The 16,747-nt window shown below is 44.4% G+C and overlaps 1 protein-coding gene across 2 annotated transcripts in view; it reads left to right on the top strand.

The window, feature by feature from the left end:
- ntn1a (netrin 1a) overlaps positions 1 to 16,747 on the top strand; it is a 259,741-nt gene that overhangs the window by 159,120 nt on the left and 83,874 nt on the right. For both annotated transcript variants that reach the window (XM_028819281.2, XM_051936296.1), the window contains exons 4-5: positions 5,655 to 5,804; positions 12,403 to 12,456. In XM_028819281.2, the coding sequence (XP_028675114.1) occupies positions 5,655 to 5,804; positions 12,403 to 12,456 (204 nt within the window). The remainder of the gene's footprint in view (positions 1 to 5,654; positions 5,805 to 12,402; positions 12,457 to 16,747) is intronic.

Raw genomic sequence — 16,747 nt, forward strand, 5'->3', positions numbered from 1 at the left:
TGTCTCTGACCAGTTTGGTGTGCAGCTTTGTCTTCATGTTGCTTGCTTAGGGGTGTTGCAGAGTCAGGGGCCTCTCAGAACAGACATCACGTGACACTTTGATTGCACACAGGTGGGCCCTAATCAACTAATGGTGGGCCTTCTGAAGTTAATTGGTTGATCCAGATCTTATTTAGGGATTTCATAGCAAAGGGGATGAGTCCACATACACTCCTAACTTTACATTTTTTACTTGTTTTCTTTTATTTGTATATATAATAATATATAATATATGGTATTTTATTTTCATTCCACTTCAACAATTTGAACTACATTGTTAAGTCCATTACATAAAATCCAAATGAAGACCCATTTTAATTCTATGACAAAACAGGACAAACTTTCACAAGGCACTGCAAAGTAGAAGTGTTGGGAATTTGCAGAGTAAGCACAACTTTTGTGGTAGCATTTGATCCGAATCCATTTAATTGAGTCATAAGTTGTAGTAACATTTGATCCAAATCTATGAATACAGCAAACATGTTTTGCATAGCATATTGTATAAAAAACACTGAGGGCAAATACAAATTCATCTGTTGGAGCTTCTTGTTATTTTAAGCTGTTGATTTTCTTTGGTATATTCTTTTTCACTGTGGTGATAAATATTTGACACCAAGTTATTTTTAGGCACTTCCGTGATGTAAATATGGTAGAATCCATTATACTGTTCTGGAAGATTATATCCTAGTAACCTCTGTGGTCCCCAGGGTGCGCTGCAGCACCCCAAACTCCTGACACAAAGGCTTGGACACGGTCAGGTCAGGTTGGGGAACAGGCATCGGTACAGCGCATTGCCGCACCCACTACACCAAGAGTTCCCAAACTTTTTTCAGCCGCAGACCCCTTTACCAAAAACTTTTAAAACCATCGACCCCCTAATTACATGCAATGGTTTTTCATATCCGCACTTGCTTTGATATGTTCGATAAGACAATGGACAGACATGTTTGTGCTACATGTATTTTCATGCATTCTTACGTGTGACTCTTTTAATGACACATTTTACCTTTTCGTTCGCAAATTTGGTATGTAATGTGTTTTTTTTAAATGATTTTACTTCTTAATTAGGTACCTATTGGAATCATAGATATTTTGAAGTAACAAACAAATAGCAGTAGTAAGGGGGTCTATTTCTGCTGTCGTTGACCCCGAACTTTTTTCATTGAAACTATCGACCCCTAGAAAGTTCAAATCGACCCCAGGGGGTCAATATCGACCACTTTGGGAACTCTTGCACTACACGATGAAACAACTCGGGATCCTGGTTGGCAAACCCCCAGGCAGACATGCAGTCCAGTCCCACCCTCCAGAAATTACCCTCTATCTGCACAGCCAGGTGTTACATGGGTGACCCCTTGGCCTGGTCCAGCCACTCAGGTCCTCAACAATGAGGCTCATGTGAGCTGGACCCCCCTCAGGGAGTCGCACCACATGGCTGTAGTGCCATCACTGAAGCTCCCTCACAATGCAGGTAATGTGCCTCATTCGGGACTCCATGAGCAACAGAAACTCAAACAAGTGGTACCCAAGGATTCTCTGAAGAGACACAGTACTAAATGGAGTCCAGACTTCGTCTCAGGTCACTGGATAGCGTCCATGTCTCGCAACTATACAGTAAGGCAGGATGCACCAGAACTCTAAAGACTTGGACGTTTGTCCTTTTGCAGAGATATCAGGAGCACCACACACCCTTTTCTCCCAATCTGTCTTCTGACTTCATAGATAGTCACCAGAGACATGAATGTCACTGCCGAGGTAAGTAAACCTCTCGATGAGGTCGACACTCTCTCCACAGACAGAGCCACTGCTGATGGCTGTGCCCAAAAGGTCATTGAAGTCCTGGATCTTGGTTTGTATCCAGGACACTCACAAACCCAGACACTCAGACTTGAGTGAGGAGTCTGAGTGAGTGTCTGGGCTTGCTTGAACACAAGTTCCCCATATACAATGAGCTTTACTGTATAAAACTCTTATAAGGAAGAGTTTCCCATACCACAACTACAATTACAATTTCAACACGTTATCTCCTCTTCTCTGCTCCTCTAGCAAGTTTTGTCCTCCTCCTTCTCCCGACTCTGTCTTCCTGTGTTGTGATGGGCAGCTAATTTTATCTAAAACCCGGGAGGCACTTGCGGTGTCCCAAACCTATGACCCGAAAGCCCGACAAAGTAGGGCTCGCTTCTCCCCTCTGCACCCCCTGGCAGCACCCACGGAACCCAACAGGGCTGAGTTAATGGACTACAGTTGCCATTGTGCCCTTTGGGATTCAGTAGTGGGGCCATACCCTAGGAAGGCTGCATTTAGCACCTCAGTGGAGACAATGCTCTAAAACTGCTGCCAAACCTTTGGTGTCCTGGCGGGGTAAGGATCCCAGCACAGCTCCTGCCAGGGTACAAGTCCCCACGTGGCATCCTTCACAACCCATAAGAAGCCACTGGCTTCTGACAAGGTATATAAAATGTATTGTTTAACGTCAGTTACCATGGTACATCTCTTTGGGAGCAGAGATGAGAATGAAGCGCTTCAGTGTTGCTTTGCGTCCAGCTCTGGGATCAGTTAAACGACTTAATTGGTTCATTTGAAACTCCAATCAGACAGCTGCAGCCATAACGTTGCCAGGGGCGTCTGGAGTGATTTCACTCCTTTGTGGACAGAAATGGGCTAATGACTAATTAACAAATTCTGGCAAATAACGGGCGGGTGGGGGGCTAAAGTGCCAGTGTAACAGAAGAGCCAGGCACCATGAATACTCAGGAAGAAGAAGCACGGAGGCCATAGTGTAGCGCTTTCCAGGACCCTCCGTATAGAAAGGGCTCAAGAGAAATGGGGGGGTGGCGGGAAACACCAGGTTAGCCAGTCTGATTACTGAAAGTCTATATTATTCACTCGTCGGCTAAGATCTTGTGAGTGTTTAGCATTGCAGGGCACTGTGAAATCGATCTTTGTGCAATCAAGCTTTTGAAATGGAATCATTCTATAATTATGCTATAAAGGACTTAGGGGTGACAAGTGACAAGAGGCAGGACTGTAGCGTTGGGTCGGATGGGGTTAGACTTCAACTAACTGCCTGACAACCACTAGAAAGCTCCACGGGAAGAGCATTTAGAGTCTCTGGCTGTTTATTTTTGCGTGTAGTTTTACTGTTTACTTTAGGAAAATCAAACTGCCGAGAAAACTTGGCCTGTGCACTTCCTGTTTCTTCTTGGGGCTTTTTAACATGGAGACAAAGGAGCAAATTCTCCACTCCTATCAACGCGCACTACAAGGGGAAGGATTTAAACCTGCAGTTCTCACCTGTCAATGAAGAAGAAGAGACCCTCAACGTCTGAGTGTTTTATACTTCGGTGATAGCAAAACATCTTACACAGCAGTAGTCCTCCCATCCAGGAACAAGGAGAAGAGCGAGAGTTTGACGCTTCTCAGATTAGTCAGGGGTGAACAGAGAAGTGCAGTCCGCCTGTGGAGAATGACGACTCTACTTCATTGGCCACAGCTCATTATGAAGTATCTGCTAGATAGTCATCCATCCATCCATTTTCCAACCCGCTGAATCCGAACACAGGGTCACGGGGGTCTGCTGGAGCCAATCCCAGCCAACACAGGGCACAAGGCAGGAAACAATCCTGGGCAGGGTGCCAACCCACCGCAGGACGCTAGATAGTCAGTATCTCCATATTTAGGGAGCTTGGAGAAACGTCAAAAACTAAACCCTATGTAGGCAATACCTCCTTGTCAATGTACAAGGGAAGGTTCACTCCACACTCCAAGGTCACTTCCGGAACCCAGAACTTCCAATAATGTACCCGAGGAAGGGGTTTGGTACAAAGTGTTGGGTGCTTTTATTTAAAATGTCACAGTGTTCCAAATGTGCAGTGCAGTGATTTCAATAAAAAATTTTCCATTGGGATTAATAAAGTATCTATCTATCTATCTATCTATAAAGAAATAATCCACGATAAAAGGAGTGTCTAAGTGGAGTTTAAAGTCCACATTAATATATCCTGTAAAAAAATGAGGTTAAAATCCCAGGGAGCATCTATCCTGTATAAAATCCATGAGCTCCCAGTGCTTCCTTCCTAAAAGCTGACCTGTCCTCCACTTACCTCAGAAGAGGAGACGACAACCAACAGGTGCAGCCAACCTTAACACGGCTCAGGGTCCCCTAACACAGGATCCCCACTAAAGCGGTCAGTCGCTCCTTCGCCCCAAAAATCGCTCAGCAGGTGTGTCCCCCTGCCCCTCAAGTGCCAGCCGTGAGCTTCTATAGGGGCTGTCTTCTCAACCGCCTGCTTGCATTCCATTGTAGAGGCTCCACCTTGTCATCTCTTTCTAGTTCCATAACCTCCATTCTTCTGTTGTTTCTTGTCGTGTTCTCTCTGTCTCTCTCTCTCTCTCTCTCTACTGTGGAGACCCCCTTTATAATGCCAATTGGGTGCAGGTGCACCTTCACCCTTTTGGAGCCTGCACATGCCGGTACTCATGATTATTTAGTCAAATGGCACTTCGCCATGGACACCTTATCACAGTAAGGAAGCCAGTGCTAATACTGGGCTGGGCGTTGCACAAATTCTGACAGACTCCAAGAATTACAGCTGTTTAGTCTCGTGCAGAGATTGCGTGGGGACCTCATCCTGGTATTTAAAACCCTCAAAGTTATCGATCCAGCAACATTCTTTCAGCTTAAGTGTGAATCCCGTACTCGAGGACATTGGTGGAAATTAAGGGCGAGTGCTTTTATAACTGAAGCCAGGAAGCACTTCTTTTACGCAAAGAGTTGTGGGAATCTGAAACAAACTACCGAGACGTGGAGTTGAAGTGGAAACCTTGAGAACCTTCAAGAAGAATCTGGGTGAGATGTTGGGACAGTTTAGCTATTAGCCGAACAAACGGGCTTGATAGACCTGAACGCTTTCCTTCTCGTTTGTTAAATTTCTTAAGTTCTTATGTAATTCTTGTGACATTCAGCCAAAGAGTAAAAAGTCACACCACTAACATCAAACAGAATCTCCATTATTGTTCCTCCAGCATCTCTTTACTGCTGGTTTGACTTTGTGTTGTTCATGGAGTCCCGAATGAGGCACCTTACCTGTATTAATAATAATAATAATACATTTTATTTATATAGCGCCTTTCCCATGCTCAAGGCACTTACAGAATATAATAATTAATGGCAGCGTTTTGTGAGGGAGCGTTAGTTATGGCACTACGGTCATGTGGTGCGATTACCTGAGGGTGATCCGGCTCACAGGATCCTCATTGTTGAGGACCAGGCCAAGGGGACACCCACGTAACACCTGGCTGCAGCAGATAGACGGTCATTTCCTGAGGGTCGGATTGGACCGTGTGCCTGTCTGGGGGGGTTGCCAACCAGGATCATGAGCTGTTGCATCATTTGGTGGGTGCGGCAATGCACTGTACCAGTGCATGCTCCCCAACCTGACCTGACCTGGCAGCGTCTCTATCAAACCACATTCACAAAGACAACTTCCACTGAGCAATCCAGTCTCCAGACTTCCCATGTCGCTGCTCACTGTACTCTTGTTACTTACGTTGCAATGTGCCTTGCAGTGACAATCGGTCTAATCTTGTCTGTTTTTTGTTTCTCCTTTCCACAGCGTGTGATTGCCACCCCGTGGGTGCTGCTGGCAAAACCTGCAACCAGACCACTGGTCAGTGTCCCTGCAAGGACGGTGTGACAGGAATTACTTGCAACCGATGTGCTAAAGGATACCAGCAAAGCCGATCGCCCATTGCCCCTTGCATAAGTAAGTGAATTTCTTTGTCTTCTCCTTGATTTATAGTGCCATCCATTGAGTGCTAAATTAATTTATTTCTGGCTTCTTCAATGCTTATATATTTATGTTCAGTTAAATTAGAAGGGAATCCCGAGGCCTTTCTCTTCACGCTTGCTAATTCTGTCATTTCCTGATTTAGAGAACGTGATCCATGCGTTTATATCATCTCACTTAGATTATTATACTTGTTTGTATGCGGGTATCAGTCATTTATAATTGGTGCAGAATGTTGCAGCCACACTGGTGCTTAGGCTACATCCACACTACTACAATTCATTTAAAAACAAAAGCATTAGATTCACCCAAAAATGGATAATTTTGAAAATGCTGTCCAGAACTGTAAACTTCTGAAAGTGCTAATTTGGTGTTGTTTGTGAGGCTTGTGGGACTGGACTGTGTGTGTCAGAAATGGTGGTGTGTAATACTGGAGCACCTCAAGGAACGGCCCGGTCTCCCTTCCTGTTGATCTTCTGCACAATTGACTTCCAGCACAACCCCAGTGCTTGTCATCTACAGACATTTTCAGATGACTCCTCCAACATTGACTCATCTCCATTATTAATGCAGACTGAGTCCAGGAAGGCTGTGGAGGATTTCATCTTGCGGTGCAGGGACAACAACCTGCAGCTCAACATCAGCAAGACAAAAAAGCTGGTGGTGGACTTCAGGCATGCCAAGAAGCCTCTGAGACCACTCGCCATTCAGGGAGAGGACGTGGACGTGGTGCAGAACTACAAGGACCTAGGGGTCCACATAAACAACAGCCTGGTCTGGTCTGACAACACAAGAAGGGCCAGAGCAGACTCAGGCTCAGGTTTTTGATGTGAAGCAGCACACTGCTGGAAATGTCCTACAAGTCCATAGTAGCCAGTGTGGTGCCTGTGCTGCAGTCTCCAGGGGAAGCAACTTGACCACAGCACAATGCCTGGACAAACTTATCAGGAGAGCCTGCGCCATCACAGGATGAACCCTGGACACACTAGAAGATGCTGTGGACAAAAGGATGATGGCAAAATCCCCCCACCTCCATCCCATCCAGGTTGCGCTCTCTAGGAGCTCTTTTAGCCACAGGCTCATTCCATCATGGTGTGCTAAGAAGAAGCACCTCTTGGGGCCAAAACTGTTTAAGCAATGTGGACTAAAGTCGCTTCTGGGACCCTGAAGCTTAAGCTCGACTAGTTCCATAGTAGATCTGCCACTGCTGAAGACTCTGGCAAACCCAGGTTGTGTATTTTTTTTTACCTGGGCCCTCAGCGATCCAGGGGTCCTATTCCATTGTGCCCCTGAGCAAGATCCTTAACCAAAACATTTGTCCAGGGGTGCTGCACAGTTAGCTGACTCAGTCCACTGACCCCCCAAAGGTCATGCGAAAAGACAATTTCCTCCCTTGGGTATTAATGAAGTATATCAAAATCAAAAATCCTTAAACTCCAGGTACATCTCCATGTCAGTGCTGGGTTTGTGTGATATCCTAAAACTGAGGCCTGTCCCTGGTAATGTTTGTTCCTCCCATTCGCTACGAGGTGTCATTCCAAGGTCACTTAATTGGCAGTGGTGGCATTGCTACACAATACAAACAGTGAGGATGCTCATTGAGGAAGACGAGTTACACTCTCAACCGTGGAGGCCAGTCAGGGAATTTCTCACGTGGTATTTCATCAAGCACGAGCCTCTACATGGCTCACTCACTTTTCTCACTTTCCTCAGATGCAAGAACCTATCGAAGTCATTACCAGATATTCACAGAACAACCAAGTCTTCAAACACTTCTTAAAATACATTGAGGGAGTCAGCACTTTGGAGGTCAGCAGCTCGTTCTGTCAGCTAGGAGCTACACATGAGGAGTCTGGTTTGAGATGTGATGCCACGCAGAGGTGGTATCACCAGTTGCCCTTCACAAACAAACCTGACTGGGCGAGAAAGAGCATAGGGTGCTGATCAATTGACTATGCTGTAGGCCCATATCAAGGATCTGACCTTGGCATGTGCCGCATGAGGGAGCCAGTGCAGCAACCTGCAAACAGAAGTGACGCGTGTCTGTCTCGGCTGGTTCAATACAAGACTGGCAGCTGCAATCTGAATCATCTGCAGTGCCTTAGAAGAAAATGCACCCTCTTAATAAAGGTGCCAGAGTGGTTCTTCAGAGTGATGCAATAAGGGAACCATTTTTGGTTTCCAAAAGACCCATCCACCAGAAAGTTCCAGAAAGACCCATTCACATGAAGAGAGAGAAAAACATCCACATGAAGGTTCCAGTAAAAAACATCAACTTGAAGATTCCAGAAAAATAAAAAGTCCACATGAAGGTCCCAAAAAAGACCCATCATGTTGAAGGTTCCAGAAAGAATGTTTCATTTATTTAGATCCGTAACAGGCTCCATAAACTGAATAACCATAAGTAGATGGTAACAGATCTGAGAAATACCAATGGGCTCCCTGATTTTAAAAGGACTCTTGCTGTGTACAATAATGCAGACCAAGTTCAGGTTTTCTTAGTGTCTTGCTAGGTAGCCTACCAAACATTAAAGATTTTACAGTTACTTTCTGCATATTAAGAAGTTTTTCAAAGATCAACTTCATATGCAGAGAACCTGTCCCAGAATGAAATGGTGCTTTATCAAGCAATGGAGCCACGAAGAACCACGCAACCCCATAAAGAACCATAAAGTACCATTAAAGAACCAGGATTTTCAGGAGTGCAGGTAACCAAGAGTTTCAGTAGTCCAGATGTGACAAGACCAATGCCTGAACCAGACGTTGTGCTGCATGCTGTGTCAGATTTGGTCTGATCTTGTGGATATTCTACAGGATGAATCTGTAATACAGAGAGACAGTTACTTGAGATGTGGTCAATGAAGGATAGTCTGCCATCGATCACCACCCCAATGGTGCATACTGACTGATAGACTGATACATACTGATAGTGGGTGTTAGTGATAATGAGCCGAGCGTAACAGAGATGGGGTGCTGAATAGACGGACATGGCTGGGTTAACAAGAAGGCAGCTCCATGTAAGACTGAAGCCAGAAAGCACTTCTTTATACAGAGTGTTGTGGGACTCTGAAACGAACTAACGAGACATGGAGTTGAAGCAGAAACCTTGACAACCTTTTAAGAAGAATCTGGAGGTTGGGACAGCTTAGCTATCAGCTAAACAAACAGGACTGAATGATCTCCTCTCGTTTGTCAAATTAATGTCCACACGCTTTCTGTATGTAGTTGGCAGGCTTTCTCTGGCCTCACATGGATCTCTTACCATAGTCAGACTCTTCACTTTGAAGACCGATTGGTCTGTGCCAGCACAGACTGCGACTCCCGGCAATCCTGCCTTGAGAAAAGCAGGTTTAGAAAACAGCAGACTGGACAGTATCAGATTTGAGTATGGAGGCATATCTTTCTCTTGCCGTTAGTTGCAACGCGTGCAGAAAGGCTGACCTGAGCCATTGCTTCGTCACTGCCCTCGTTGCATAAGTCGCTGGCCATGGTACTCCTTCTGGCAGTTTCCTTCCAAATAAAATTTCTGATGTGTCCTTTTCAAATGAAGTATGGAGCAACTGCCACCACAAGAATTAAAAGAAAACATCTGTGTATGTGTGTGTATATATATATATATATATATATATATATATATATATATATATATATAATGTGTGTATATATGTGCGTATGTGTATGTGTGTATGTATATATATATATATATATATATATATATATATATATATATATATATATATATATATATATATATATAATGTGTATATGTGTATAAGCCTGTGCTGTAGAAAGCCTGGGCTCCTAGAAACCATGGATTCTGGCACTTCAGTCAATCACATCGGTTGTGTATTAGCGGCTCCTTGTCGGTTTCGTTTTGCTCGCCTCTGTTGTGTCAATGGCTACGGTTTCACTTTGGCCACAGTCGCTATCTTTGCGCTTCACACTGTAGCCTTGCATTTCTGGGCCAGACAGAGTCTTCCACACGTAGATGTATATATATAAGATATGTACTGTATATGTGTGTGTGTATGTATATATATAAAATATATATATAGAGAGAGAGAGATATATATATATATATAGGGCGGAGTAAGGAGACCTAGTTTCGCTTCCCGGGTCCTCCCTGCGTAGAGTTTGCATGTTCTCCCCGTGTCAGCGTGGGTTTCCTCTGGGTGCTCCGGTTTCCTCCCAAAGCCCAAAGACAATCAGGTTAGGTGTATTAGTGATCCTAAATTGTCCCTAGTGTGTGCTTGGTGTGTGGGTGTGTGTGTGCCCTGTGGTGGGCTGGCGCCCTGCCCGGGGTTTGTTTCCTGCCTTGCGCCCTGTGTTGGCTGGGATTGGCTCCAGCAGACCCCCCGTGACCCCGTAGTTAGGATATAGCGTATATATATAAAATATACAGTAGTACTGTGCAAAAGTTTTAGGCAGGTGTGAAAAAATGCTGTGAACAAAGAATGCTTTTAGAAATGGAAGTGTTAAATCATTTATTTTCATCAATCAACAAAATGCAGTGAATGAACAAAAGAGAAATCTAAATCAAATCAATATTTGGTGTGACCACCCTTTGCCTTCAAAACAGCATCAATTCTTCTAGGTACACTTGCACACAGTTTTTAAAGGAACTCGGCTGGTAGGTTGTTCCAAACATCTTGGAGAACTAACCACAGATCTTCTGTGGATGTAGGCTTCCTCACATCCTTCTGTCTCTTCATGTAATCCCAGACACACTCGATGATGTTGAGATCAGGGCTCTGTGGGGGCCATACCATCACTTCCAGGACTTCTTGTTCTTCTTTATGCTGAAGATAGTTCTTAATGACTTTGGCTGTATGTTTGGGGTCGTTGTCCTGCTGCAGAATAAATTTGGGGCCAATCATACACCTCCCTGATGGTATTGCATGATGAATAAGTATCTGCCTGTATTTCTCAGCATTGAGAACACCATTAATCCTGACCAAATCTCCAACTCCATTTGCAGAAATGCAGCCCCAAATATTCAAGGAACCTCCACCATGCTTCACTGTTGCCTGCAGACACTCGTTATTGTACCGCTCTCCAGCCCTTCGACGAATAAACTGCCTTCTGCTACAGCCAAATATTTCAAATTTTGACTTATTAGTCCAGAGCACCTGCTGCCATTTTTCTGCACCCCAGTTCCTATGTTTTCAAGCATACTTGAGTTGCTTGGCCTTGTTTCCACGTCGGAGGTATGGCTTTTTGGCTGCAACTCTTCCATGAAGACCACTTCTGGCCAGACTTCTCCGGACAGTAGATGGGTGTACCTGGGTCCCACTGGTTTCTGCCAGTTCTGAGCTGATGGCACTGCTGGACATCTTCTGATTTCGAAGGGTAATAAGCTTGATGTGTCTTTCATCTGCTGCACTAAGTTTCCTTGGCCGACCACTGCGTCTATGATCCTCAACGTTGCCCGTTTCTTTGTGCTTCTTCAAAAGAGCTTGAACAGCACATCTTGAAACCCCAGTCTGCTTTGAAATCTTTGTCTGGGGAGACCTTGCTGATGCAGTTTAACTACCTTGTGTCTTGTTGTTGTGCTCAATCTTGCCGTGACATGAAACTGTCTTCCACAACCTCACCTTGGTAGCAGAGTTTGGCTGTTCCTCACCCAGTTTGAAGCCTCCTACACAGCTGTTTCTGTTTCAGTTAATGACTGTGTTTCAACCTACGTGTGACATTGATGATCATTAGCACCTGTTTGGTAGAATTGGTTGATCAGACACCTGACTAGAATCCTACAAAATCCCTGACTTTGTGCAAGTGTACCTATAAGAATTGATGCTGGTTTGAAGGCAAAAGGTAGTAACACCAAATATTGATTTGATTTAGATTTCTCTTTTGTTCGCTCACTTTGCATTTTGTAAATTGATAACAATAAACAATCATTATTTATATTTCTGAAAGCATTCTTTGTTTACAGCATTTTTTCACACCTGCTTAAAACTTTTGCACAGTACTGTATATATATAATCTATTGGGGGGGGGGGGTTGGGGGGGGATATAACGTTTGTCTGTGTGATTTGGCAGCAGGCCACTTTTTTTTTTTTAACGTTTCCTTGATTTCGGCCCCGAGGCATAGCTGCAGAAGATAACTGTTGCCGTTCTGTGATGTTGGACATGAAAGCGCTCGCTCATGCATGCTGGTGGGCTCTGGAGGTTAACTTCCTGACACCAAACACAATGTGCACTGAAACAATGAAAGAGCAAAGTCATTTGACAAAAAATAAAACCTGAGCGAGGAAGGGCAATTTGTCAAAACACCTCAGTGAGCCATGCCCTGCACGGCGAGCACAAACCAAAATAAGGGGGTTTTGTAGCAACACCTTGAGGGTATAAGGGTGGGTGGCTTGGTGCGTAACTCACCTCTGCAGTTGCTTTATCTGGCATTTATTTATTTTTTTTTTGTGTGAAGGTGTGTGCTTCCTCACTTGTTGATGGAATGCACAGCTGGTGGATCCTCACCATGACGTTCTCTATTTACTCACGTATTACATGTTTCCAAGTCTGGATTCTAATTCTTTTTTTTTTTTTTTCCTTTTTTTCTATGTGACTTTCAAAGAAATTCCAGTTGCTCCTCCAACAACAACAGCGAGCAGCACAGAGGAACCAGCAGGTAAGGCCTTTCTGTTGATCTGGCATTAAATCCCTCCAGTTCATGCAGGTCTGCCGTAGCTTGTTGTGCCACCCGATTGCTTGAACTTTGTGGCTGAACTTCTTTGCTAATTTTGACTTTTTTCACTCTGATATTCCAACAATTTTTACTTTACATATCTTTGTAATATAATTATGAAATTGTTCTGTAAATTTGGAGAGAACTCCGTGGGCATCTTACAAACATCTGTGCATCTCAGCACAACATTCATCCTGATAGAAGCCTCTTTGGTTTTCCTTTCCATTATTTTCTACATACCTTTTGAATGTGCAGAAAGGGACAAGTTCAAGCGTTGGTGGTGAATGGCAAGTAGCTGTGCTGCCGAATTTCTTCCATTGTGCCAGGGTCCTTTTAAAAGAATTAAAGAACATAAGTTAAGCAGAATGTAAAAGTTACTGTATGCAAATAGGGACAGCATGCAGCTTTGTTAAACTCTGTGCATAGAAAAGTAAAACTTTATTATATCAAAACTTTATGTGTGCAGCACTACAACAGCTAGAGTGTTTAAAACAAGAGGAGAAACTGGTAACTTCCATGACTAGTCAGGTGTCACACATCAAATCAGGAACTGAACTGTCAGCCCTCAGACTCACAGGCCAATACGTCAGATGCTTACTGAGGAGCGGTAAAGACAAAGTGTGCATAGAGAGATGGATGTGAAAGGCACTATATAATTTTAGATAGATACAATTTATTTTTGTATAGCCCAAAATCACACAAGGAGTGCCACAATGGGCTTTAACAGGCCCTGCGTTTTGACAGCCCCCCAGCCTTGACTCTCTAAGAAGACAAGAAAAAACTCACAAAAAACCCTTGTTGTTTGGAATGGAAGAAACTTTGGGAAAGTCAATTCAAAGAGAGACCTCTTTCCAGGTAGGTTGGGCGTGCAGTGGGTGTTAAAAAAAGGAGATCAATACAATACAATACACAGAACAGAACACAAGCAATCCTCAATACAATACAATAGTGCAATAGAAATATTACAAATACAGAGCAGAACTTAACAGTAGATGTTATCACATAATAGAGTCCTGGAGACCTCGGCCATCAAGCTGTCTCCCCCTATTGGCCATTCCACTGCTAAGTCGGCGCTGGGCCAGCCAATCCGGTGCATGCCCATATAGATGGATGTGAAAGTCAGTACATCTCTCTATTATTAAAAAAAAAAAAAAAAATCTTGGTGGAAGGGAGACGAGATGTGATCTTCTCGGAAGACACTTAAAAGACCCGCGAGATGAAAGAGATTGGCCACGGAGCGTCTCGTGAGGACCTTGAACATGAAACCTGGTGCCAAAAGATTGCAATTTAACGTCCCGCGAGAGACACTTTAACGTCACGTGAGACAAGGCAGTGAGACAACATTTAAAACAAGCTTACGGACATCTAACCAAGCAGTTGTTGGAATGCTTTTGGAAGACAGACATCATGTGCTCCCAGCTCTTAAAACAATTGCAAGTGACAAGCAGTACACGCAGCTCGCCTGCAGCAGCAGTTGGAAGCCAGCAGATGATCCAACCGCTTTCTCCTTAGCGTGCATTCGGCCGCCCCCCTTCACAACGTGAGCAGCAGAGACACGAAATGGCAAAAGGACAGCTGCTGTACAGGCTTTTAAATGATCGACGCGCAGCACGACAAACATAACGGGCAGCTCGCCAGTGGCAGCAGCAGCAAAACAATATGATCCAACTACATCTCCTTAGTATGCATTCAGCCGCCCCCCCTTCACAACACAAGCAGCATTATACGTCCTGTGATAAAGACATTTACCCACGCCCAGGGCCAGAAATAAAGGACAAGTATTGTTTTTACAAAAGTTTTAAAGTAAATTGAAAATAATGCATATGTAACAATCTCTTTAAATTGTATATCTGGTAAACCAAACCCGGGGGTGGGCGAGTAAAGCAAGCAGGGGCCGGAGCCCCCTAGTAATTTTATATAGATAGATGTGAAAGGCACTATATCATAGATGGATTTGAAAGGCACTATATGACAGATAGATATGAAAGGCACTATATAATTTTAGTTATGAAAGGCACTTAAAGGTCAGTAGGAACAAGACAGAATACACGTGTGTGAATGAGAGGGAGGTCAGTGGAATGGTGAGGATGCAAGGAGTAGAGTTGGTGAAGGTGGATGAGTTTAAATACTTGGGATCAACAGTACAGAGTAATGGGGATTGTGGAAGAGAAGTGAAGAAGAGAGTGCAGGCAGGGTGGAATGGGTGGGGAAGAGTGACAGGAGTGATTTGTGACAGACGGATATCAGCAAGAGTGAAAGGGAAAGTCCGCAGGACGGTAGTGAGGCCAGCTATGTCATATGGGTTGGAGACGGTGGCACTGACCAGAAAGCAGGAGACAGAGCTGGAGGTGGCAGAGTTAAAGATGATAAGATTTGCGTTGGGTGTGACGAGGATGGACAGGATTAGAAATGAGGACATTAGAGGATCAGCTCAGGTTGGATGGTTGGGAGACAAAGTCAGAGAGGCGAGATTGCGTTGGTTTCGACATGTGCAGAGGAGAGATGCTGAGTATATTGGGAGAAGGGTGCTAAGGATAGAGCTGCCAGGGAAGAGGAAAAGAGGAAGACCTAAGAGGTTTATGGATGTGGTGAGAGAGGACATGCAGGTGATGGGTGTGACAGAACAAGATGACGAGGACAGAAAGATATGGAAGATGATCCACTGTGGTGACCCCTAACAGGAGCAGCCGAAAGAAGAAGTTGTGAAAGGCATAGATGATAGATTGCCCCCTGGGGACCAATAAAGTTCTATAGAACAATCTGGCTTTTTACAGATGCTCTTTAAATAAATAAATACATAAATAAAAAATATATACAGTATATACACTCACACACTATGCTCTGAACACACACCAGAAAGACTAAAAGAAAGAGCAAAAACTAAAAACTCCTGCCTTGGTGGTCCCGGTCCCAGGTGCATTGCTGTTGGTAAGGGGAGCCCCCTTTGCGTCTCTTGACACACTTCTGCTGAACAGTCCGTATCGTCATATGCGCTATTTAGTGAGTGGTGTCATCTGTTCTCCCACTGTGCCTTGAGAGTTGTCTCAGTGCCCCCCCCCCCCCACCTGCACTTGGCGAGGTGTGCTGTGTAAGAGCCAAGTACTTTGTACCGTTGCATTGTATGGTAGATTGGCCATCAAGCTCTGTGAAGAGGAACACTTGTGTTCTGTTTTGTGTGTCGTATTTACCCCATTTTTTTGACACCCATTGCAGCTGGAAGGGGGTATTCCTTGTGTGCCATTTGTTGTTGTTGATTAGTGGAGTTGTGAGTCGGCCATGCTAACAGTTGTCCTTTCCCCACTAGTGATACGCACCAGCTTAGCTTCACAGAACTCTTTGGGTATCTGCTCCGGTTTAATAAAAGGAGTGTGTTAGGCGGCATATGTGCAGACATTGTCAAGTTTACAAGTGGATTTTCTCTTTCAGTGCTGACTCTGTCACTTAAATTGTCTGGCTGCACCTGTCAGTCCTGGACTATTCTGTACCCTTAGCAGTTTAAATCAACACATGAAACTTTATCTTTCTTGTTGGATCAGTTTCAATTTGGAAAGATGAAGATATTTCCCCCACCCCCCCCCAATTTCAATTAGAGAACAATATTTATATCCCCTGAATTAAACAAATGTATGTCGGGGGATTCCGAGAACTAAGCAAGACTAATTCTGCCCCACACCCCTGTCACCACTTCTAGGCAGACTGCAATGTTTGACCAGTCCCGGGATTATCATCATCATGTACAAGCGGCACATCATGAAGAGAATTAGCGAATGAGCGGCTCGCAGGCTTGGCGGAGAGAGACGTTCCCACACTCCCTGTGCCGCCTGGCCCCAGCTGTACTAAAAAGGCTTTGGTTTTGTGTGAAAGGCCTGTGAGGATATTATTTGGGAAGTGATTTATGATCGAGCCTGCTAAACGTAATGCATCTGACGCTAGAAATAAAATCTCACTTACTCGGGGTGGTTAACTGCAGCGCTGGGTTTGATTTGTACACAGCATGAAGGTCTGCGCTTCGCATTCTTATAGGTTAACTTCACTCACCTCCTACTTTGCAAACACTGCGCTAGGCCTCCACCCATCCATAGTCTGAACCCACTCAGTCCACTTTTGGGTCTGAGGGACCACCAGCAGTTCTGGTTGCAATGGGCGATAGGCAGGAAACCAAACCTGGATGAGGTGCAAATGCATTACACGTATAACGGTTAAGACATTCCTGGCTATTTAAAGTTACCCGTCC

This window comes from Erpetoichthys calabaricus, chromosome 14 (genome assembly GCF_900747795.2).
Source record: "Erpetoichthys calabaricus chromosome 14, fErpCal1.3, whole genome shotgun sequence".
Lineage (NCBI taxonomy): Eukaryota > Metazoa > Chordata > Cladistia > Polypteriformes > Polypteridae > Erpetoichthys > Erpetoichthys calabaricus.